The sequence below is a fragment of the Aythya fuligula genome, chromosome 5 (assembly GCF_009819795.1).
Source record: "Aythya fuligula isolate bAytFul2 chromosome 5, bAytFul2.pri, whole genome shotgun sequence".
NCBI classification, from domain to species: domain Eukaryota; kingdom Metazoa; phylum Chordata; class Aves; order Anseriformes; family Anatidae; genus Aythya; species Aythya fuligula.
This window is the reverse complement of record NC_045563.1, coordinates 50693113-50719128: the sequence shown is the minus strand read 5'-3', so window position 1 is coordinate 50719128 and position 26016 is coordinate 50693113. Positions and strand designations below refer to the sequence as shown.

Here is a 26016-nt window from a genome sequence, read left to right as displayed (position 1 = left end):
ACAGTATTGAAAAGCATTCCCTCATCCCCACATTTAAATCTAGGTAAGCTCCTAGTCTTGGTGGTACCTCACAGTGGTGAATATCACAGACCAGCTGCTTTTTTGGGAAGGGCATCAGTGCTCATAGAGGTTCTGTGGTGTCAGTGCAGCACAGATGTGAGAGCACAGCTCTGGGGAACCATTTCTGAGCTGCAGCTTGGGTAAGGGTTTTAAGTTTCCTACAGAGACACTTCTGCATTGCTTTAAACCACTACATTAGGCTATGCAAGGGTGAAAAAAATATATATATTTATAGCATTTAGGCCAAATCCTGAGGTTGGGATCTTCAGCTGTTTTTAGGATCACATGGAAATGGGAATTTCAACTCAGATAGTCCCTGCACACTCCAGCATTTTTCGCTCAGCTGCGTGTGAGAGTTTAGACGTAATTTTGCCTTGGGCACGAAGCCAGTCCCTGCAACACTGAGAGAAGTGATAGTTCAGGGCTGCTCTTTTACTTCTTTTCATCACTGCTAAGTGTTGTTTTACTTTCCTCATTTCAGAAAGAAACCGATCATCCAATGTGTGGGCTGTCAGCAGCTCCCTCGCTCTCCCATTTTTTCTGCATTTCAGCCTGGAGGTGACTTGCCAGCACTGCACAGCCTTTCCACACCCCGGCTGCTGTGCCCCCAGATTCCCACCCCCCTTTGCCTGCAGTGCATACCATAAATCCCCCCCGGCAGACACACCATTGCACAGGGTGCAGATGCTAAGGTAGCAGCTGCAATCAGACAGAGAAATCTAGCAGTCTGCTTCACACAGGTTTTACCCTATTGGATCAGGTCACGGAAAAAAAAAAAAAAAAAAAAAAAAAAAAAAAAAAAAAAAAGACGTCCAGCATTTTGCTTTAAGCAACAACTGATACTTGATGTTTTAAATGAAGCTGAAAGAACCTAACAATGTAACTGGAGAATTAGGTGTTGCATAAGAAAAGGATTTATTTTAGCTTCTTTTCTGGCCCATAAAACAAAAGCATAGTTAATTCTTTTATAGATTGCAGAGCCATTGGTCCCTTCTGTCTGTAGTTGGACTTGGGAACAATTCAGGTCTGGGAAAAGACACAGTGAGAGAGAATACATGTGCAATTCAGACTTGCTGAAAATATCTTTTCTATCTTTTTATCTGAATCTACAGACAGGTTGGAATTACCCTAGCCAAGCTACCAAAACTTATTGAATTACATGCTATTCAAACTAGCACACTGTGCTGTTAACGTTGTTTCGTTATGTTTTATTGCTGATTGCAGGGCCACTGGTATGGAACACTGTGTGTTCAGATAAAGCTCCCGTGAAGCACCAATTTGTTGAGACAGTGGAAAGCTGATAAGGATGTACAAATTAAGATAGCTTTAATGGGTTATAAGAGCACGGTCCATCCTACAGCTGTTCTTAGAAACTGATAGTGATTTCCATGTTCTAGTGATCATGTAATTTTAAAAACAGGGATGTTTGATGATTTTTATTGGCTGTGATAATTTTGCTTGAATTCTATATGCTGGTGATAATGAGATTAAAATTTTCTCCATGTTTAATTTAATTTCATTATCAAGGTTTAAAAAGTACCCAAACTATGGGTGATATATTTTTAGATGAAATTTTTGGTCATGCAGTGTTTCAGGAGGTCTTCTTAGTGCATGCTGAATCTCATTCCCAGTAAGCTATTCATTGTTGTTAGGCTGCTGGATATCTTTTCAAAGGAAACACAGAATCCAGAACTGATAGCATTTTGTAGACATAAGGATATCCATGATGTCACAAGAACTGCATTTTATAAAGAAACAGCTCTTCAGCGAAGAAAGATTTTCCAGCTCCTTTGTTCTTAGAAAAGTCAGGCTATGCAGATCTATTCCTTTGTTGGCAGAGTTGTTTTCAAACGCTATTTTATCCAAAAGGATGAACTGGGATTCAAAAATTTCATCAGCCACCATAACTAAAATGTAGAGCTAGCAATTTTTTTTTTAAAGTGGATTTTTTTCAGTCATATAGGACCATGTATTTATCAAATGCACAAGAAGTATTTGAAGGAGGTTTTGATTGATTCTGGGGACTGCAGTGGAAACCTCTCATGTTTGTGTCTGGCTTAATACAGACAAAGCTAATTAGGAGAATGCTCTTTTGGTTCACTGTGCAGAGATTAGCTTCATTTCAGTGGAGGCAAAATCTTGGGTCCTTGATTTAAAAATAGGTATTGCAGACATTCCATGGAGGAAAGCTCTTTGAAATGTCTCCTTGGGTACATGCAGTTCCCTGCATTTGTGCTTAGCAGTAGGGCATAATTAGATTTCAAATCAATGGATCACATGACTACCCTCAAACAAGGCTAGGCTAGGGTGAGTCAGTAGGCAAGTGAGTTAATTTCTTCTTTTTAGATCTTAATTTCAGACCCTTCCTCTTTTTTAAGCATGTGTGTCTGTGATATATGTGTGCCTTGAATGTTTGTAAATATCTGTACTCATCTCTCAATTAACAAAATAGTCAGTTGACCTAAAGTCCTTGGCAGGATGAAATAGCCTCTGTAAATGTCATTATTTGTCTGGAACCCCACTCTGCAAACAAGTATCTGAGGAACTGGTCTTAGGAGCTTTAAGGCATGATTATTCTATGAAATAGAAAATGGTAACAAAGACACTCATCTTCCCTTTTCATTACCTCTTCCTAGAAGCAATTCTGCTTTATTTGCATGGCACAATATTCAAGTTGTTGAATCCTAGTCTCTCCAGACCCTCTCAAAGGACTGGTAATGATTTCAGACCCTCCGTGTAAACATCCATTGCACAGTATAATACTGCACTTCCTCAGCTCCACCATTTTTCCTATTTCTGCAGCACTAGTAACAACTTAATAAGTGAAGAGATTGAATTAGAGATAGAGGAAATCACAACATGCTTCTCTCTTTAACTTAGAAACAGGTGATCTATATATTATTCAACTGAATGCAGGATAAGGTGACTTTAAAAATTCCTTGAAAATTACAATAATTTGCAATAGCAATAATTTAATAATACAATAATTGCAATAGCAAGTCATGGAGAGTGACTCTGGTTTAGATCCACAAAACTAGGTAGATACCTTACTTCTACTTTAGGAATTAAAGATATGATTACAGTGAAGTATTTTCACCTCAGTCCTTTCCATCACCAAGTACCAGTACCTATGCTTATCCATAACTGATGTATGAGAAACTATGTATGAGTGAGGGGGAGTCTGGATGTAGCTTTCAACAGAGGTGAGAAGAATAGAGATCTTGTAAAAATTGAACAGGACTGCATTTCTTTCTCTTCTAAAAACTTATAGAGTATAATGAACCTCTTGTGGAAGGAAAGTGTTTTTCTAACGATTTTACTGGGGCCATCATTCTCTCCTTAGAACCTAATTAAAAATGATTTCTTTTAGATAGTGGTTTGGGGTTATCTTGTAGGACATATAAAAGTCACTTGTAAGGTCTATAGAAATTAAATTCTTTAGATTTTTATCCCTAGGCTCTGCAAAAACTATTTCTAGGCCTATGAATAGTTTATTAACATCAAAACCACTGTGTACATTTCATTGTATTGCATAACAGGCTATTGTTCAGTAAATTCTATTGGCAGAGTTTTTGGAATGGATAAGGAGATGAAAAAAAAATGAATAAAAAGAATATTAAGAAGGCAACTTTAAAAGAAAGCATGTCTTCTAATTAAGTTTAATTTTAAATTATTTATCTCAGGCAAGCCCTGTACACTTTTTCGTTGTCTACGCCTTACGTTATAGATATATCAGATGGCCAAAGAGATAATTAACCATAAATCAATGTTTCTATTTCATTCAAAATTACAAAAGAGCATTTTTCATGTTTAGTTTGCTGGGGTGCAACCTTTACAGTTTTTTTTTTTTTTTTTTTTTTTTAACACCACATGAGTCAGTGGCTCTAATGAGCTATGGCTGGAATAATTAACTGAGATGAGCTTTTTTTTTTTTTTTAAATCCAACCCCTTATAGAGAGAGACTATATAACTATGATCTTGAGTCAGGAAGATACTCTGCTGAGTTTCAAGATCAAATCAGCTTCAGCTCAGACTGCATAATGACCCCTCCCTCCCCCCCAAGCATCTTTCAGCAGCAGGGTATAAATTTATAATCTTCAGTATCACAGCACAAAAGTTCTGCTACATGTATTGCAGGAATAACTCCGTTAACTGTGCTATAGAAGTATTTTCTTCACCTAAGATTTGCAGCTAATGGCAAATGCAGCGCACACCACTCTGCATCACTGTGAGTGTACATGTAGAGTAAAATAATCCCTAAACTGCTTACAGAAGACAAGTTTTAATTCTACTTGAATGTATTTATTCATTACTGTACCCATCTTGCAGAAAAAAACGTATGACAATGTTTTAATTATATGGGGATGATGTATTTTACAATTGCAAACTAAAACTAGAGTTATATTTTATTTGCCCTTCAAGTGCTCATCCTCCAGTCACCCAGATAGGAAGCAGAGACCACACCAGGTGATTTGGCAGACCAGTCATCCAGTTTATACTGTATTTTGAAGGTCAGGGTCATGCCTTGTTCTCAGTAATAGAATTAAAACGTATATCAGACTAATGCTAAGTCAGTCCCATTTTCCTGTTGCTTATTATAGCCATTTATGTTGCTGCATCTGCATCACAACACCAACAATACATATGGTAACATTATGTATTGAAAAACCATGAGTGAGGCATTAGGAGCATGGATGGGAGTGTTCTTAGCAGACAGGGCAGTATGTGAAGTATCATCTGTTCAATTTCTAATTCCCTTCTACATCACCAGTGGCTTTAATTCTTTCCATAGATCCAAATGTGTTACCTATACTATGCTTTTAGGACTCCCTCTAATTAATGGTGAATCTGGAGCTTTGTAAAGTTCTTTGACTAATGTGAAGAGGAGAAGATGGGCTTTTAGCATCCAGTTCTCCTGAACTGAAGCAAAACTTAAATATTGTTCTATTCTCTTGTCATCAGAAACATTTACCCCTACTAATCTGGTCAGAGGTACTCCACTATACTTGCATTTGAGACGTCAAATACAGATCAATCCTATAGCTTGCCAGTGTATGATTGGTGGGAAAAAATAACGCCATTTTAACATTTAAAAAAAAAGTATGTGTACTTCTTGCTGACTTTGTAGGTTTCACTGAAGTCTGCGTATTGTTAGATTTCAAGTTTTGTTATTACTACATAATCACACAAGTATATTTTATACTAAAATTTCTTTCTGTCTCTTGATAATTGCAAAAAGAAATGGACTGTGGAGTTAACAAAATTTTGTATAATTCCAGAGTCTCATGCTAGTCTCAAGTCTCAGTCAAAAAAAAAAAAAAAAAGAAAAAAACAGAATAAGTAAAGCTTTTATTCATTGCAGGTCTATTTCGTATTTGATGAGGAAAAAAATGTTACAAACATTTAATCTAATATTATTCATTTGTCCATGGAGTTGCTCTAGTTATAAAGCATATATATATGTGCACGATTCTTCAATTTCTACATGCAATGCTTATGCTATGCTACATATAGTGCTGATGTTTTTTCATAGCATGTGTAAGTTGAAAAATGATGATTTGCATTGCTCAGATACAACAGGTATCATACTACACGTAGGCATGTGTAGAGCAAAAATGAAAACCCTAAAAGAATGATTTGTTTGGGCAAATGCCATTTTTATGTCCAGAAAACCTGGAATTCTGCCCTTTTAAGTGAGTATGAATAATTTTCTTCCTACTCAAACATTTTGAGTTGCACTGTAAGCTGTGGCAAATTGCCTTTTTAAATACATTTTGGAAAATAAATTTCAGACCTTCAATCAGCTTTAGAACAATCTTGAAGTGCAATCTCTTTGCAAAGCCTTTTTGCAGTTTCCAGATTTTGCAACCAGCTGCTTTGAGTAACAAGAAAAAATCTATTAGCTTATACTTGCCTTTGTATGAATAAGAAAGGAATCAAACATCAAAGAATATGGGTGCTGTTTTCTAATACAGTCCTGATAGTTTCACACACTTTGTTCTAACTCAGCTGAAGTGCAGTCAGGCCTCATTAAGATCAAACATTCAAGATAATGGAAGGCTGTGATCTTCTGCATTATACTTTGTTAACTTATGTTTAAGATGAATCTGTAACTTTAAAGAGAAAGGAGAGATTTCTGCATATTGCATAAGAGAAAGTGATATTGGTAAGGGGTATGGCATTTGCCCAAAGGGACAAATGACAAGCAGCAATGTAATAGAAACATGTAGAAGCAATCATCCCAATTTCTCTTTTGAAATCCTCTTAATCACTTCATTGGTAAATGGCATGACTTACCTTTGAGTGAGCTGACTGGGGAAATAGGGGAGATAAAGTGATTCATTTGATATCTGTGGTTCAAAACAACTGAGCATTTACTTCCTGATTGTGTAAGTAAGCTTAAGGTGGATTTAATATTATCTAGAAGACATTGTTGGTTAGACAAAAAAAGTGAACTTGAACTTGGGACCTTTCAATGTTGATCTTGAATTTGTTAGTTACTTATGGTATGGCTTTGGCAAGTCATAATTCATCAGCAAAGGAGTAAAAAAATAAAAAATAAAAAAAAAATACACCACTTAATGACTTAATGTCTTCATTCCAGAGAGAAGACTATTACCACGAGTATCAAACACTGAATTCCTCAGAACCATCATCCACACCTCCTAGAAACATTATTTTGCTGATTTTTTGTGACACAAATCCAATAGTTGTTCTAAAGAATAGAGACACAAAAAGTTGCAGGTGGATTTTTTGACCCTGCTGATTGAGTTCAAGTATTTTTGAGAAATAATTAATTAGATAATTTTTATATGAATATAATGAATATATTTGTGAATATATGTATTTATAATAACATAATGAATATGTATGTGTATATATACATAGATAGATTTGACTATAATAAATAATTACCAGACATTTAAAACCTAATCTTCATTCTTGTATGTGACAATACAGGTATGTCATTAACAGTGAACAAAGAGATTAAGAATATCCTTTTTCACTGTGCTTTTTAAAATTATTATTTATTTATTAAGTGTGAGGGAGTTCACCCTCCGTTGTCTTTTACCAGTGCTTGGAAAAAAACGCAGGATCAGGGGTTTGAGAAACTTTAAATGGATGCAGTGAGCCAGATCCTGTGCCAGTGAAGCTACACTGATTTATACAAGCTGTGGATCTGGCCTGTGAATTTTATTTTTGACAGCAAACAGTATTACAGCACAGTCAGGACTTTCTACAGGCATTCTTCATGCTATAGAGTGCTATTTCAGCATCCATAACTGTAATTTTGTGTTGAATGACCTGATCTTCCTGCACTGGATTGAACTGGAAGCTTTCTCTTAAATGAATGTCCCAAGAAACCAAAATTCAATGTGGATTCAGAAGATGGAACTGGTAGTATTTGTTGTTGGTGGTGGTGGTGGTTGTTTGTTTTGTTTGCTTTTTTGTTGGTGTTGGTTTTTTTTGTTTGTTTTGTTTTTCGGGGATGGAGGGAGGTCACCGTAGCTGAAGTACAAAATCTGGATCATTGAAATCATTGATGTTATTGATGATTGTGCCACCAAGGAATGGACAGAGTGGCACATCCAATGATCATCATAACGCCCAAGGTCTTCAGAAGGCCTTGGTTAGTGCATACAAATGTCTGGGAGAAAGGAAAGAGTGAATGCCAATACTTATCACTAGTGATCTCTTTGGTGTTTGTATCCACCTATAAACCTTATGTTCACAATATTTATAGAGAAATTAAGTAAAAGTGTTTTTGTTGTAAATGGAGTCAGCCATTATTCCTTGCAGTTTGCAGGGGAGGTACAGCAAATCCATGTTCAAAATCCTTGAATCAATAATATGAGAAACAGAATTTCAAGAAGAGGACAGTAGCAGCCCCATACCAACTTTCAGGTATCCTGTCTGCTGTGGCTCCATTGTCTGTTCAGCAATCACTAATGAAATTATTCCTCTCACTCACTAGTATGCTCTTGCTTTGCCTTTCAGTAAAAATTGGGAGATAAAGAATAGCAGTGAAGAGCAATTGAATTTAGTCTAGTAAGTGCCTTTCTCACTCGTAAGTACTGCTTGTTAAATTTCATTTTGAAAAATGAAGCTGTATTTAGTGTAAATGTGAAGAATCCTGGTGAGAAGAAAAGCACCCCAAACCATTAAAAGAAAAAAAAAATGTTCTTTTTGCTGCTATATAATTTTAAAACGACTTAGCAATTTGTACTGCACTTCAGGAAAAAAAAAAAAAAAAAAAAAAAGCTGACAACTTGGACACCAGACTGCAGGTAAATGAAATTTTAGAAGGAGAATTTTGTACTCTTTAAAAAGGAAGAATGAAGTTTGTAAGTTCCTGGCAGCCCCTTAATTAAATTGGAAGGTGTCTTGCTATGCTACCTTAATATATTAAGGAGAAATTATTAAGGCTGTTTTGGTGACTGCAGTGTACTGCAGTCATGCAGGTTACATTGCTGGGCTGCTTTGTGGAGTAGCAGCAAGCTCTACCCCCTTAAACAGCATTAAAGAATGATGGTAAGATTTATATAGCTTTGCTCTCTTGCACATGTGATTACCTACAGAGGGGACTTTAAGTCCCCATATATGTCACTGAGCATTAAGTTGGTACCTGTTGTAAGAAAAGAAGCATCAGCTGCTGAAAGCAGTCTAATCAGCAGATATTGAATTTTTATAGATCTTACCAAATTATGCCTACTCTTTTGCAGTATTTGTCTTCACTTTTAAGATGAGAGAAGATAATTCATGGCAAACTCTTTCCCAAGAAATCTGTCTTGTCCTGGCTTACTCAAGACAGATGTCAGAGATAAGAGTGACTGCCTATCACATCCTTTGGCAAATACTGATAGATTATCAGTATGCATGTGTTACTGTTGACTAAAGGTTGTGGAATAATAGTCTCCTTACGCTGGAAACCTAGTTTTCTGTCTATGCTGAAAAAAGATCTATTATATCTGCCAAACAAGACAGAGAGCTACAAGAAGCTATTTTAACAATTCTGTAAAAGCAGATTGTTCTTCCAAGCTAATCCTACAGCAGTGCTCTAGTGCCGTACTAACACAAATACTCTCTAACATGATACAAGTGAATGAAAAAAATCCCGAGTCAAGCCTTCTTTCCAAAAAGCAGTTTCGAAAGCAGTATGGAATTTTACCCTGATGCTGCAGGTCAAATTTGAGCATAGATATATACCCCACATTTATAAAGTTTGCTTTCAGTTTGAATTGAAGATAGCAGTCTTCAGTATTTCCTAATATAACATGGTATACTGTAAAAAAAGCCTCTATGTTTCTCTCCAGAAATAGCTGGATTTAAGTGGAAGATAAGGTAATTCTAATATACCATATATGTTGTTTGTCAGTGTAGGATTTAAAGCTCACAGGCGAACTTCTAGATAAAAGTCGGTGTATATCTGTAAACTATTACCATCTATTTGTCAATGTAAAGCCTCCTAAATCCCATGTACACCCAGATATAATACATTATAAGGGTTGGAGATAAGGACCTCTCTTGATTCATCACAGGCTATATCTGCTGTTTTCAGTTCATAGTCACCATTGCAACCCTGTATTTTATGGTAGTAAGGAACAAAAAGAGAAAAAGAAGAGATGATTATTTTGAAAAAGAGAGTTTTTTGTTTGTTTGTTTTAAGAACTAAAATTAAATCCAGTCATAATTAACATTGTTTCAGCATTTCAGCAATCAGAAAACAGATCTCCCTTATTTGCATACTTTAAAAAAAAGCATTTGTCTTATCTTTACCGTTTTTATAAAAGCTACATTTTCTTAGCAATTGGCTGTCTAAACCTTCTGATAGTTTAGAAGAATGCATCAGACTAATTTAAAAGGTAACAAGGCTCACAAACCTCAGCTAGAATAAAAATCATTGTGATTTTCATTGACTTGAATAGAGCAATACCAGTTTATCCCATTATCTGAGAATTAGACCAAATTCAATTCTATAGAATTACATAGACCAATTTCTATAGAATTATAAAGATAAATATTGCCTTCACATTTCTGGAATTGAAAAAATTATAAAGAAAAGAAATAATGGGAATGTGCTATATATATAACTTGTGCTTTTTTTCCTCCTCAGAGCCATAGAGGAGACTACATATTTTAAAATAAAAATAAAAAAAATCTCCATCATCTACTCTCTGGTAGTGATAGCTCAGGTTTAGATCTATGGCTGCAGTATTAGAGGAAGTTCTTAAATCTGTTCATGCTCCTTATCCATGATACCAAGCAGCTCCTCTATCTTCATTGAGATCCTTCTAAGACTTAGATCCCAGTCCAGAAATCAGGGCTAGTAAAAGAGATCTCTGTGCTTCTGTGAAGTTCCACTATGAAATGTAACTTCCTGTAGTGTTCACTGGTTCTAGCTGCTGGTATCATGTCTTGTCAAGTCTTGAGCTTTCTATGGACAACAGTGTGAGTAAAGAAATGAAGATGTTTTTCCTAAGTTAATTGAATCCAGGGTTTAAAATCATTCTTGCAGATCAAGGTCAGATATTGGCAGCCAATTACTTGGCCATGCCTAATACCACTATAAGGAATTCTTGCACAAGTGGTTATGGTCAGAAATACCAGATAAATAGGAAAAGATACTCTACATTTACTTATGTAAGCTTCCAGACTAAATAGCCCGCTACCTGATGTAGGTCTGTAAGCAAAACAGTGCTGGGAATATAGGCAATGTACATTGTCAGTATTTCAGTGCAGTGTTAACACGTACATTTCTTAGCGCTTATATTTAGCATCATTCTTTGCAGTCCACAACCACATGGAACTGGCGTGAAATACTTTGGTAATAGAGTGCCTGATGATGCCACAAGTCTTCTCCTGCATGCTTCAGGAAAGGTCTGCATTATCAATGGATTTATTTTCTTGAAATACTTATGTGACCCCTACAAATGGTTGTCTGAAGATATTTAGTGTGCTTATCCTTATGCATCCATGGATCCATGGTACAGTAGGGAGTATAGATGAGAATCCAGGATATAGGTCTCAGCCAGAGAGATCTGGATGCATTCGTACTTTTGTCATTCAATTTTATTTTTTCATGTGCTCAGCGTGGATCAGTAGCTTTTTTTTTTTTTTTTTTTTTTTTTTTTTTTTTTTTTTTCCCTAATAGGAAACATAATTTTTAGAAATAGTTTTGGGCTATATTTTACAAAGTATACTAAGTATACCTATGCATACACAAATACAAATATTTGTATGAAAACAATGATGTCTGCCCATGTTTTGATACTATCTTTAACTACGTGACCGGATCATATTTCTTATAGAAATCCTGTGTCTCTCAGTGTACAGAATGAAAAAGCAGCCTGAATTTAGTACTTGGGTAACGTTGCGTTTTTGTTACTATTACTTACTACCATAAGGGCGCCAACTGCTTCAAAGCTGCCTTGAGGATATCTGTAAAACTTTCAATGACCACAGTGTAGGTATATCTCTTGCATGGAATATTTAATCTGCAAATGGTTAAAAGTTTACATTAAAAAAAAAGAAAACGGCATTTCACAATGGTCGATGTTGGACATCCTTAATAATAGGTGGTATCATTGTTGTCTGTGATAAATATACATGTATGTGTACTGCCATATAAGTCATCATAAAAATGGAAGGGTTTACTACAGACATATTTATAGCCTCAAATAACTTCAGCTATCAAATTTATTCTGCTTTGAACAGATAATTTTGAAATTTGTTTCAAACCTTCGATTCACTCTTTCTTTAAATTTTTAATGTAGCAGCATAATTGCTTGGGATCTTTTAAAAATCCAATATGTTAATATCTTGTCATTTTATAATATTAAATTACTTTTGTTTCATAGTACTCTGTCACACATGTGAACTCTGTCTTTTTAGCTAGCTCAGTCACTACTTACTTTATGTGATAGCTTTAATTAAATGAAAATTAAATTTCCATCTCCCTAAAAACTATCCTAAAAGAAAGACATCGAAGTCCAAGCTCACATCAGCAGTAATGTGCAGTTGACTCAGTATACCAAATTCTTATTCACATATGAGATGGAGTCCTGACTCAGCTAAAATCAAAGACAAAACTCCCATTGATTTCTGTAAGAGTCAGTTTTTACTATGACTTTCTCTCATAGATCTTGTTAAAGTGGTCTACCCATGAATTTAGAATACTGCATCAGCACTTCAGAATCTGAATTGGTGAAAAAGCAGGCAGCACTTCTGTTACTCGGAATTTTATCATGTTGGTTGACTAGAAGCAGATAAACAGCACTTCAGTGAAACTTATCATTTACTTAAGAAGTATATGCCAACCTTCATAGTTCTGCTATGAATTTCATATTTATGTAATAATACATTGAATTTGGCCAATGATTTCAATAAGCAGTCTATAAGCAGTCTACTCAGAAAAGATATTCCATCACATATACATGTATTCCTGGGTTTAAAGAGCAAGTCTTCATGAAAATATGAAGTAACCTATTATTTTTCTCTATAAGACGTAGCACAGTATAAACAGAGAGGAGAGTGTCAGTCTCTTTTCTCAGGTGACAAGTGAAAGGACACAAGGCAATGGCCTCAAGTTGTGTCAGGGGAGGTTTAGACTGGATATCATGGAGAATTTCTTCACAGAAAAGGTGCTCAAGCACTGGAACAGGATGCCAGGGAGCTGGTGGAATCCCCATCCCTGGGGATATTTAAGAGATGTGGGGATGTGGTGCTTAGGAACATCGTTTAGCAGTGAACATAGTAGTTAGGTGGATAGTTGGACTTGATGATCTTCAAGGTCTTTTGCACCCTAAATGATTCTATAATTCTAATATGCAGATAAAAATGAAAAATTTAGTATATTTAATGCATTTCTGGAAGGTGTACAAATACTATGGTAAGAATAATACAGAAATCTATAGAATAGGACTGAATATCTTTTACTATTTAGTCAAATTCAGTTTTAAATGTCTTAGCATGTTGGTCTTTTAAAGCATGAGCATCACACCCTTTAATATGTACATAAAATCCATATTTGAATAGAAATGTGATTCTGGAATTCTGGCTCCCAGTCCTGCCTCTGCTACTGACAACTTTCATTATAGCATATCCACTTAGTCTCCCGTGGACTGCTCTGAGCAGGATTCACCCACACTGTATTCAGATGCAGACCCTGTCTTTGTGCTTTTGGGGCTAGGTTGGAGCAGTGCTGTGAGGCATCTTAGCTTAGGGTCAGCAACAAAAAGTTACTGCATGGCTGTCATGTGGAGCAACATGCATTACATCTAGTCAGCGTGGAGTGTGAATCTCATGTTTGTGAAGTATCCTGTAGACACATGCTAAATTTTGCCAACTGATTTAATGCATTAATGCATCAGTTTCTTATTTCTTTTTCAGAGGCGTTGTGAGGATGTGTTTGTGTGATGTTTTATTAAGACAATCCAGGCAACAACGCATTGTTACCAAAGTTTTCAGTGTGTGCAAAGGGCTCCGTAGCCCCTACTTTCATGCAACTCCCAAAAAACAAAAGTACCGGGTGAAAGTTTGTCCTTCAGATCTACGAAAATGCTTGTAGGTAGTTGTTACAGTCCCCCTAGAGTCATCACATAGTTACACTCTTAATTTTATTTCACTAGCTGCCTCCTAAATTGAGTCAAAACATTTTCCCACTCGTAATATTCAAAGGTGTACAAATAGTGTATGCAAGAGCACCTGTGACCTATTCATTGCCCAGCGGTGATAGATCTGGTAATAATGTGCTTGCTATTCTGGCTGTGCTGCACTTTGGTAAAACCTAGGGTTTAATTGAAATACACCCTGACCTTGGTTTTGTTCATGGGGCATAGAATGGACATAATTACTATGAATCTACTGAGAGATATTATGGCAAAATGTCATATTACTAATTTTGGCTACTCACACACTTTTGAAAAAAAAAAAAAAAAAAGAAGAAAAAAAATCTCTCAGTAAAAAACAATGCACTGCAGTTTCACAGAAGTCCTAAAACAAGTAATTTTCCAAAAAATTAACTTCTTATTATTCTCTGTACCTATTTTTTTTCTCTCAAAATGCTATCACAGTATGATAATTGCATTGCCCCTAACAGTTTCATATTCCTTCATAATTAAATAAACAGCTTGTAAATTGCAGACCAGAAAATGCCTGTGTTTCACTCTTACCTTAAGGGGTTTCCATAGTTACCAAGGACAAGAAGTTTAACCATCATTTGCCAGACTCGAGGCTATTCACAGCCTTAACTTTTTATCTCCTGTCTCTCTTTCTCTTTGTCTCTTTGTTTATTAACAGAATGAGGGAGTAATTTGGACTCAGTTAGCCACTACAAATGCAATGATGCAAAATGGACTCTGGTGCTTTAGTGTGTTATTAGCTGGGTATGTTTCTCCCAGAACATCTTTTAGAATAATGCATACTAGCAATACAGTCTATAGTTACCAAGGTTATGAAATACCTATCCAGCACTTCTCCAGCTTAACATCCAATAATTCGTATCTTAAAATAGGAAAGCACCTTTCTTAACACAGTATTACAGCATAGATGTATTTAGGTGGATATTTTAATTAACCCACAAAAAGCATTAGTGAAGATTTTGCATTGCTGCTTTAATATAATTTCCTTTCATCCCTCAGTCTCCTGTTTTACATGTACAAAATACATTTTGAAAAACTGCACTTGTTAAAGCCCAGACATGATTCTGTATGCCACTAATGTGGACAATCCTCTGATTTATTAATCTCAAAATAATCTTAATATTTTTCTAAATGACTTCAAATTTTACTGAGCATTCCTTTTGCCAATGTATAGAAGGTATTACTGATTCACAACTGCACTATATTTTTATCAGAATTAAATATTTCTGTCAACTAGTTTATATTAACTACTGATGTCAGGAACTCAGCATGGATCAAAGGATGATTTGTATTGCTAACAAAAATATTCAGCATTTGCATATTCAATAAATTAATATGCATATTGTACTTTAGGAAAGGATGCTAAATCCTATTGTTTTTGATTTTAAAATCTGAACTCTAATTTTATAACATTAGGGTGAAATTTTCTTAAGGGATAGTATATGCTCTTATACTCATTTCTATCTGTTGATCTTTGTTGTACTGGTTATATTTGCATATGCCTTGTTAGACTATGTGGTGGTCTGATCTGACATTTTCATCGTCTCTGTATTATAGTTTGTGAGCAGGGAGAAGATTCAGGGAAGAATCAGGGCTAAAGTATTGGTTTCCATCAGTCTTCACTTTTTTGCCTTTGCATCCTTTAAAATGCACAGCATTTTATTAACCTATAGACCTAACCTGCCAATTTTTGCCTGATAGTTTAAAACCTTGTAGCATGTTTTGGGAAATTATTCTAATTTGTAGGATTTATTATTTGCTTGTAAAAATTGATAATATTCTACCTAACTAAAAGTAGTTTGTTTGAAATGAAGTACTACTGTAGTACCTTTAAATAGATGTCTTTAATCACTGCTAGTCTGTTAAAAACACAGAAGTACTAGTGTTCCAAAATAATGACCCCAGTGTGACAGGAGTGAAAACTCCAGTGTTTGGAGCATGGCTTTAGAGTATCATTTAATTTATTACTAAGGGTTGCTTTTATTGCTTTTATACTAATTTGTTTGTGGTTCGCAGATATGAGTTTTGATAATAAACCAAACAGATTAAGAAATCATTCTTCCAATAATTATAGATATACTGCAGTTTAATAGTGGTTCACTGAGGTATTTCTGGTATAAGAAATAACACACCTTCAGTTGAAATACTGAAGGTGCTTGTATGACTTCTGTTTATATCATGGTTGGCACATGGGACGTAGTGACATGCTGCTGTAACTAATTAAAAGAATTTTGTTATCAGGGCTATTGCAAAATTTCTTCTGTACAGTTCTGTGGTTCCCCCCCTCCCCAGATAAATATCTGTCTAGAAGAATACAGAAGATGAAAGCAAAATAGTATGTTCAGAGAAATGGTGTTTTATCAACTGAATTAGTGAAGGAGAAGAGCAAAATGGCAAAATGGGACTTGAATAACCCAAGGGATTGGTGATGTGGTAGAAAACCTTTTTACCTTTATGTAATTGGTTTGAATTGAGCCCAAGTCAATACAGAATGAAAGTTCCTAATGTCTACATGGGGTCTCAAGAAAATGAATCCAAATTAACTTTGAAAAGGGACTAGCTAAACTGCATTACATTCTTTTATGGACACTCTTAATTGAAATTACAGTGGCCTTGATTCAATTTAGCTTAAATTAAATTCTAAATAAGAGCGTCCACACAAAGATTTAATGCAATATAATTAACCCACTTTAAAAGTTAATTCCAATTAAATTTCTAGAATGTTTCTGGGTAGACTATTACCAAGCTCTATTCTGATGGCTTTTATGAAAGAATTTAAGCTCTTTCATAGTGGACAATTCATAGATTGCTTCCATTCACACAACTGTGAGTAGTCTGAACAGAGAGATTTTATCCTTTCCACCCTTTGGGTGACATCCAGGCAAAGTACAGTGATCAATAAAGAAAATAAAAAATTACTCTAAATAAAAATAGCATGTCTTGAAGAAATATCCATTCATATTGACTGTAAATTAGCAAATGTTTTCAGTTGTACTGAAGATACAAAGTACAAGTCAAGCTTGGGAGTAAAAGACAATGTATAAATAAAGGGGCATGCCAAACCCTGCAAAATTTAAAACTCTGTGAAATCTATTTCCAGCTAAAATGTGAATATTCCTGCCTGGACCAATGTGCACTAAAAATCTCATTTTAAAAATATCTATTTCATGTTCATTTCTGTCAATTTAAGTTAAGGAGAAAATTAAAAATCTTAGGAAGATAAAACAATGAAATCATGGTGGAAAATGAGGGGTATGAAATAAAGATGTTTTCTATATAACAAAATGAAAGAAAAGAAGTAAAAGGCAGGCTGGATCAAACTCATTCTTGATTGAACTCCCCTGAAATGAATGGTGATTTAGGGGGATCGAATGTGTCCAATTGCATTTAGGTCTTTCAGGTCAGTGTCTTAGTGATTCAGCTGAGTCTTAGAGGATGTTCAGAAGAAAACTGGAATGCATCCATGGTACAGCAATATCCCCTCTGCATCCTACACTTACATGCTTCAAGGGGCCATAGGAAATCCTCACAATATCTGAGAGGAAAGCAGTGAAACATGCAAAGAGGAGCATAATTTCCATTATGAGTGTCTTGATTTATTTGATCTCATGTGTAATCAGTTTTCATTGCAGGGCTGCTTCTTTGGCCTCCACTGTATTTAACTAAAAATAAAATAAAAAACAAATAGATAAAAGCTGCTGGGCTTTGAAACCTCCCAGGTTTTTAAGCATTATTGCAATGGCTCCCTAAACTATTGTTGAGACTTTTAAAGTCCTAGAGCAGTGGAAAGGGAAGAGATTTTTAAGAATGGAGGTAAAGATGCACAGCTATATAGTTGCAGTGATTAAAAAAAAAAAAAAAAAAGGCTAAGAAGAAAAGACATGAGATCTGCTTTAGCCCAGTCTATTTACTGATTTTGTGTCATTATTATTGTAATGCTCAGTAAAGAACATAGCATGTTTTCCTCTGTTGGCAGCAAGGACAATGAAGAAAAAAAAAAAAAAAGGTGTCGTTTTACTGTATGTGGACAGGGAATGGCATGAAAAGTGTTTGTACTTGTATTGAACTGAGGAGCACTAGTCCTCTGGGGTACGTCCAGGTGGAAAGGAATTTCAGGACAGAAAAGGCAGGAAGGAGGACAGGAGGGTATGGTGAGTGAATTCGTAACTTGATTCCATCAGCCCAACCCTTCACAGCCATATGGGGACGCACATCTGAGGCTGCAGAAGCATTTGCAGAGCAGATGTTGGTGGAGGATTGCTGACCCCAGTGGAGCTCCCTGCCCACAGTTCAGTCTCTGTTCAGGGATCACGGTTTGCCCTTGTGTGTTTTAGCATTTTGTGCAGCTAAAACAGATTGTGTGCTTGTCTCTTAGTATCTGCACTGAAACTCTCTCGGCATTGCTGCCTGAAGGGGATCAGTCACACACTCAAAGCAGTCAGAATTCCTCAAAAGAGAGGCAAAAGAGTCATTTCTGCATAAGGTCATCCTGGGGTGTAGACCTGTTTTATTACTGTATGCCATGCTCCATTCCATACAGAAAGTATTTGCATGCTCCAGTGCTGATACTACTGGGAGAGACTTCCCAGCATAATAAGCTGCTTGATGCACCTAGCTCCTCTTCATATGTTTGGAAATCTGCCATTTAATTTGTAATTTTAGAGTGGCTTGTTTACTAAAAAATGCATATATATTTGCAACGTGTTTTTCTTTCAATAAGCTCTTTAAAATGCTGTGGTGTACAGCATACATAACTGCTATATAAAGCAAAACAAAGGTGTCTTTTCTTAATGTAGCCACATATTTGTTAATTTAGTTATAAAAAGTGATCTGAATGCTCTCATCCAGAATATTTCTGGCATGAACCTAAGGGAGAGTTGTGAAAATTTAATTGTACTGTGATAATTTAATCACCTGATATCTGATGTTCTCATCGTGTTTTCAATGCAGTGACATATAGCATCACATCTCATTCAATTTTAAGGCAGATGTACAGCACCAACCAATGTGTATTAGATTATGTTGTGTCATAACCCATATACTGGGCTAATGCTACAGCCTTTGCACCACACTGCTCCACTGCTGAGACTATTATTCATAGACCCACAGACTAGATAGAAAACTAAAGATGAGTTGCCAACAGCAACTAAACTGGAGTGATCCATCCAGGGATCACTCGAACTTGGGAAAATATCTTTGCCGCCTGCATACCTCATCAGATAAATTTTTGGGAAAGGTGTTGAAGTTCTTTTTTTTGTAATCAAAATCCGTCATTACAGGAAAATCCCTCAATAATCAGAGTGAGTGTAGTCACTTTATAGTAATGTAACAAAAAAAAAAGTATAGTATAGTAAAGTAACAAAAAGTGATCAAAGAAGCATATCAGGCATAAGACCTAATTTAAAAAAAAAAAAAAAAAAAAAAAAGAAAAGAAAGAACCACTGGTTCCACTATAATGCCCACATAAGGAAGACAACTCTGTGTATCCATGTTCAGCAAAGTTACCTTTCAATAGCATAACTGCTGCATCCTTCCAGTGGTCCCTAAGGAAAGCTGCACTGTACATCTCTGTAGAGCCATATTAGCTTTGTCATTCCTTGCTTCATCTTCTGCATTGGAAGAGGGCAATGCTTTTTGCTCAAAGGAAAATATGTAGTACATCAAGACTACATCACGTAAGCTATAGAGAGGAGAACATGCGTATCAGCAGTCCGTTTGAGTGAAGACTTCCTGAGTTCTGTGGAAATAAAAAACAAAACAGATAGCTATATATATGTGTGTGAATGTGTGTCTCCATTACCGTAAAGAAAATATACATTACTGTATAAGCACAGTTTTATAATTGTATGGTGTCTGGGAAATGGATTGAACTGTAAGGACATTTTAAACAAATTTTAAATGTATGCAGCAGAGGGCACTAGTGTTATTGAATTGACCATAGAGTTGATATTTTGGTACTAGACAGATGAAAAAAAAAAAATTGCTTAGAAGACAAAGAGTTGTCAAGATAGACTAAAGAAGCTGGTTGATGGTATGTGTTCCATGTGTGGATTTATAAAGCTAAACCTTCATGTGTCTCTAGCATAATAGACAGATATTGAATAGCAAATTACTCTGGTACAGAGTTCCAGATGGGTCTTTATGTAAAGCCCATTAAAATATTTCCATAATGTTCTTCAAGGCTTTAAATGAATTTTCTACTGTGTTTTTGCATTGGCTATTTTTTTTTTTTCCCAGGGTATTTCCAGACTATTTATATTTGAAATGACTCTGATGTGAAATGACTGCACAAAGACTTCCTGAATACTTAAGCTCTGAGCTGTGGAAAGCTACCAGTATAAAAGAAAAGGACCTTTTTTAATACATTCCTACAGCACAAGAATTCTCACTGCAGTATATTAGCCTATTAGCTTCATGCAAAGCTTGCAGGTTGGCAGTGAGGACTTGCAAGGAGCTGCCTGGCATAGCTTCTGCTGTCCATGACAGCTTTTCATATTGTCAGGTTCCCCGTACTTCAGTACAGTATTCATGTAAAATGTTTTTATCTTTTATTTATTTATTTTAATCTTGGAGCATATGTGCAGTGATGGAAAGGGAAGATTTTCTGGATAAAGGAGTGAATTAGGGAATGGTGGGAGATTGTGGGAGCTAGAAGTTGGAACAGGAAGGAAGTGCCTTGCAGTTCTTGAAAGTTGCAGTTGAAATGATTGGCTTTATGGAGACTGGCAAAGCAACTGAAGGGAGTTTATGCATATGCTGGCTGATGTTAAGGGTACTTGCTATCCCATGACCTTTGTTATGTTTGCTACACTTTCTTGTTCTACTAAACCCATAATTTTTCAGCTCCTTCAGGTTATCCAGGATACAGGAATGAGAATGGAAAATAGCAAAATGAAAGTTAGAGAAACCATATGGTATGTTGAAAAGCTGGCCTGTAATGATGCATGGGTACGAGACTTATAGAACATAAAAGATTGCTCTAGCTTCCTGGGAGCCACGTGCTCCCTGTGCTTCCCATGCCCCACCAGCCATACAAGGATAACTGGCAGCTCTGAAGCTTGAGAGAGCAGAGTTCTCATCTCAGTTACCGTGAAGACAATAACATTACACTAGTGTGATGGTAGAATAATTAGTTTGGTGTGTTTCTGCATCTGTTTTATTACTTGATAATGCATTTATTCAGTCTAAGTCATTAAGGAATAAGTTTTAAAAGACTTTTAAAAAATGAGGCAGGAAAAAAAGAGAGAAATCTACCCAGTAAAACAAAACTAGAAACAACAAGAAAAAAAATGCTAATAGATTCACATTAACTATCATATAAGGTGGTTAATAACTATTCAACAGCAAAATTCATGGATCATAGAACTTAACTAAGAAGTCTGAAATCAATATTGATCAATTCATGAATAAATATTCAATTTAATTCAAATGGGAAACAGGTTCTTTTCAAACTTTTTTTTTTTTTTTTCCAGTTAGTCATACTACAGTGGATTGTTTGTGTAAGAGAACTCATCTTTTAGTGAGTTTTAGGAATTAGTTTCGGAGTGTTTCTATATATTGTGTTGAGCACCTCTGAAGAGATGCTTGTAAACCTGCAGTAAAAGGGAAGGTGTGTACAACAGCTACCCCTCATCAGTCTAGTACAGTATCCTAAAACAATGAAGTAGGAGTGTGGATATTCATGATTTCAGGAGTATATGGTTCAGGAGTATGGATATTGGCAGACTGAGAAGCAGGAGCATCTAATGCTACAGATACGAGGTTATCCAGGATCATATGGCAAAAGTTAAGCCACAGGCAGAGAAGTTGAGTGACTTGCTCAAGGTTGCAAAACACATTAGTTTCATGAATCTTTCATACCAAGACTGATGTTTTATAAATAGCACTTAACAGAGCAGATCAAACAAACAGCCCAGATCTTCCAATTCCCATTCACTGGTATTTAAACCATTATATTGGCTTTCTCTGCAGTGAATTATTAAAAGTGAGATGAGAACACTTGCTAGCTCTGAACCATTATAACAAGTTTTTAAAAAATGCAAAAGTGAATTCTGAAAAAAATACATTGTCTGAATATATAATTAGAAAAAGTCTTTCATTAAATGAATTGCTATGAAGATGCAAGTCATGTTTGTTTTTTTTTATTAATAATTATTATTTATATATATTTTAAAAAATAACTTCTTCACACACAATGAAACAATTTAAAGCCTGGAGTAGAAAGCTTTTGCCTTTTAGTATTTTGTTTATTATGCATTTGGGTGCTCTAGGTTATAAATATGCTCTAAGCACAATGTAATTTATAAGACTTCACTTTTGGCTGATTTATAGGAAATTTCATTAATCTCTACAGCAGAGGGACCTTGTAGTGAGCAGAAGATTGAAAATGAACTGAGGGCTGAAGGCTTTAAGAATTACCCCAAACGAATCAGTACTGAAAGATTTAGAATGATAATTCATAGAGTAAAGCCTTTTTCCCCCTTTTAGTAACATCTGTAGGATTTTCTTAGAGGTACTAATGAAATTGTCCACTCTGCAGCTAAAGAGGTATTTGTCAGCATTTAAATGGCTATTCTTATTTCTGTGTTCAGCACATATGTACTAATGCTTGCTTCTCTGCTGCTGCTGGTGCCAAGCAAAAGAATTGAGGAAATATCATGAAATGGGATGATACTGTTTAACAGTAGGGAAGAACTGATGCTCAGCATGTTTCTTTTGTATTTTATTTTTAAAATCTGAAATAGGCAAGATCTTGCCGTAACATTTCCATGATCTACTACATTCAGTATCAAAGGCTTTACTTTTAGTCAGATTCTGAAGCAGGAATCACATTTGTATAGATAAAGAGTTTCATCAATAATAAAAAATAAAAATAATAATAATAAAAAGTCATGAGTCTCCATTTAGTCTTCATATTATTTCTTGTCTTGATTTACTGTAATATTAACAAAGTTCAATTCTTGCATATTGTGATGATTCTTATCTTACTCAATTTTGTTTTTTGAGGTTCTTGACACTTCTTTCAACTTTTCTCTTGAGTTAGAACATTTCTCTTAGGTACCCAGTGTGGTTGAACTTGTTATCTGCCATCAAGCTACATGCATTATACTTTGGAATGAGCAGGAAAAGCTAGTGTCTGGATATTTCTTATTGCCAATTACACCTGGCATGGCTTTACAGGAAACAAAATATTAGAATTTGTATAGCTATTTATACTACAGTTTGATGAAATTGGTAGAGCTGACTGAAAGGACTTGAGAAGGCTCTCTGTTTAGAGAGCACATTTAAATATTTGAGATTAATTTAATATTCTCCTTTTCCCTTCTTTCTTTCAGACTATTCAAATTCCAGAAGGACCAACACCAAATAAATTATGAATGTTGAACAAGATGACCTTACATCCACAGCAGATAATGATAGGTCCTAGGTTTAACAGGGCCCTATTTGACCCCCTGCTTGTGGTGCTGTTGGCTCTTCAGCTTCTTGTGGTAGCTGGTCTAGTGAGGGCTCAAACTTGCCCTTCTGTCTGCTCCTGCAGCAACCAGTTCAGTAAAGTGATTTGTGTACGGAAAAATCTGAGAGACGTGCCAGACGGCATCTCCACCAACACCCGGTTACTCAACCTCCATGAAAATCAGATCCAAATCATTAAAGTGAATAGCTTCAAGCACCTGAGGCACCTAGAAATCCTGCAGCTCAGCAGGAATCACATCAGAACAATTGAAATAGGGGCCTTCAATGGTCTGGCCAATCTCAATACTTTGGAACTCTTTGACAATCGTCTGACCACTATCCCAAATGGGGCTTTTGTATACCTGTCAAAACTGAAGGAACTTTGGTTGAGAAACAACCCCATTGAGAGCATTCCTTCTTATGCTTTTAACAGAATTCCTTCTCTCCGGAGGTTGGATTTGGGAGAATTGAAAAGGCTTTCATATATCTCAGAAGGTGCCTTTGAAGGTCTGTCCAACTTGAGGTATTTGAACCTTGCCATGTGCAATCTTCGAGAGATTCCTAACCTCACCCCACTTGTAAAACTGGATGAGTTAGATCTTTCTGGGAATCATCTGACTGCCATCCGGCCAGGTTCCTTCCAAGGGTTAATGCATCTTCAGAAACTGTGGATGATACAGTCCCAGATTCAAGTGATAGAAAGGAATGCTTTCGATAACCTTCAATCACTTGTGGAGATCAATCTGGCACACAATAATTTAACACTACTGCCTCATGACCTGTTCACACCGCTCCGTCTCGAAAGGATCCACCTGCATCACAATCCTTGGAACTGCAACTGTGACATCCTTTGGCTCAGCTGGTGGATTAAAGACAAAGCACCCTCCAATACTGCGTGCTGTGCCCGTTGCCACACACCTCCTAGTTTGAAAGGAAGGTACATTGGTGAGCTGGACCTGAACTACTTCACGTGTTACGCTCCAGTCATAGTGGAGCCACCAGCAGACCTCAACGTCACTGAAGGCATGGCTGCAGAGATGAAATGCCGGGCATCAACCTCCCTGACCTCTGTATCTTGGATTACTCCAAATGGATCTGTTATGACACATGGGGCATACAGAGTTCGGATTGCTGTGCTCAGTGATGGCACGTTGAATTTTACAAAGGTAACTGTGCAAGACACGGGTTTGTATACATGCATGGTGAGTAACTCTGTTGGGAATACCACAGCTTCTGCCACACTGAATGTGACGGCCCTGGATAACCCTGGTTACACATACTTTTCAACTGTCACAGTAGAGACTGTGGAACCTTCTCAGGATGAGGCACAGACCACAGAGCAGGTTGGGCCCACACCAGTTACCAACTGGGAGACCACTAACATGACAACCTCACTCACTCCACAGAGCACAAGATCAACAGAAAAAACGTTCACCATTCCTGTGACGGACGCAAACAACGGGATCCCAGGAATAGATGAGGTTATGAAGACTACCAAAATCATAATTGGTTGTTTTGTGGCTATCACTCTCATGGCTGCTGTGATGCTGGTAATTTTCTACAAAATGAGGAAACAGCATCACCGGCAGAACCATCATGCTCCAACACGGACTGTAGAGATCATTAATGTGGATGATGAGCTTACAGGTGACACACCCATAGAGAGTCACTTGCCCATGCCAGCAATAGAGCATGAGCACCTAAATCACTATAACTCTTATAAGTCTCCTTTCAACCACACAACAACAGTTAACACAATAAATTCAATACACAGTTCAGTGCATGAACCGTTATTGATCCGAATGAACTCAAAAGACAATGTACAAGAGACTCAGATCTAAAACATTTAAGACATTATGGGGTGGGGGTGGGGACAAAAAAAAAAGATGGTTTATAAAGCAAATGACACAAATGACTGGGCTAAATCTACTGTTTCAAAAAAGTGTCTTTACAAAGAAAAAAGAAATTTATTTATTAAAAATTCTATTGTGATCTAAAGCAGACAAAATTATGTGTATTCCTCAGAACCTGTTTTTTTGCTGCACTTATTTACCCTCCTCCTTCCCTTTTTCCTTCCCACCCAACCCTGATTCCCATTTGCCATATTTTTCATAGGAGATCTTGATTCCCTAAAAGAACTGGTCTAGGAAATTTTGTAAGAATTCTGTTACACTTTGGGAATTTTTATGGTGAATTCTAGTGGTGAGATTCGGTCTATTTTGTCACTTCTTTTTCTCTTCTTTTTCTTTTGTTTTCTCATGCCCTTTTTGAAATTATTCAACAGGGAATGGAATATTAGCAGCAGCTTTACAAGTGAGCAAAACAAACAAGCAAACTTTTTTTTTTTTTTCTCCATGTAATGATTTGATAATTTGCTCTGTATTTACCAAAAGGACCATTCTGTGAAAAAAGGAAGAAAAAGTAAAAAAAAATAATAATAAAAAAAATTAATTTACTTGTGAAAACCTATAAAACCCATTATCTTTTAAGCAGTTCTAGAACCAGAATTTGTAGTTCAAACACTAAACTAAGATTATAAATAAAATATTGTTTTTTTTTCTGTACTTGGATATAGCTCATTTGTAGTGTGGCTTTAAACATCAAAAGCTTTTTAAATTTCTTACAATATTCTGCTGTGATGGTCCAAAACACAATCACTTTAAAGAGAATAATTAAAGCACTTTGGATCATTACTGAAGAATAGCACAGTTTTTGTTTTAGTCTGTGTAAGCAGTCCACTAGCAAACAAGGTTGCCTGGTTTTTAATGCAAAATAATGATGATATCTTCTAACAGTGTTAAGAGTTATCTCTTTTATATCACCAGATGTATCCTACAATACCAGGGAAAGTTCTACAAAAAGT

The 26016-nt window shown here is 36.0% G+C and overlaps 1 protein-coding gene across 8 annotated transcripts in view; it reads left to right on the top strand.

The window, feature by feature from the left end:
• Positions 1–25717, top strand: part of LRRC4C (leucine rich repeat containing 4C) — a 498215-nt gene extending 472498 nt beyond the window's left edge. For 4 of the 8 annotated variants that reach the window (XM_032188015.1, XM_032188021.1, XM_032188014.1 and 1 more), the window contains one exon: positions 23036–25717. In XM_032188015.1, the coding sequence (XP_032043906.1) occupies positions 23078–24994 (1917 nt within the window). In that variant the 5' untranslated portion in view covers positions 23036–23077 and the 3' untranslated portion in view covers positions 24995–25717. Of the gene's footprint in view, positions 1–7319; positions 7691–7721; positions 8110–23035 lie in introns of those variants that run through there. The other 4 variants (XM_032188020.1, XM_032188017.1, XM_032188019.1 and 1 more) reach the window with 4 other exon arrangements.
• The last annotated feature ends 299 nt before the right edge of the window (positions 25718–26016 follow it).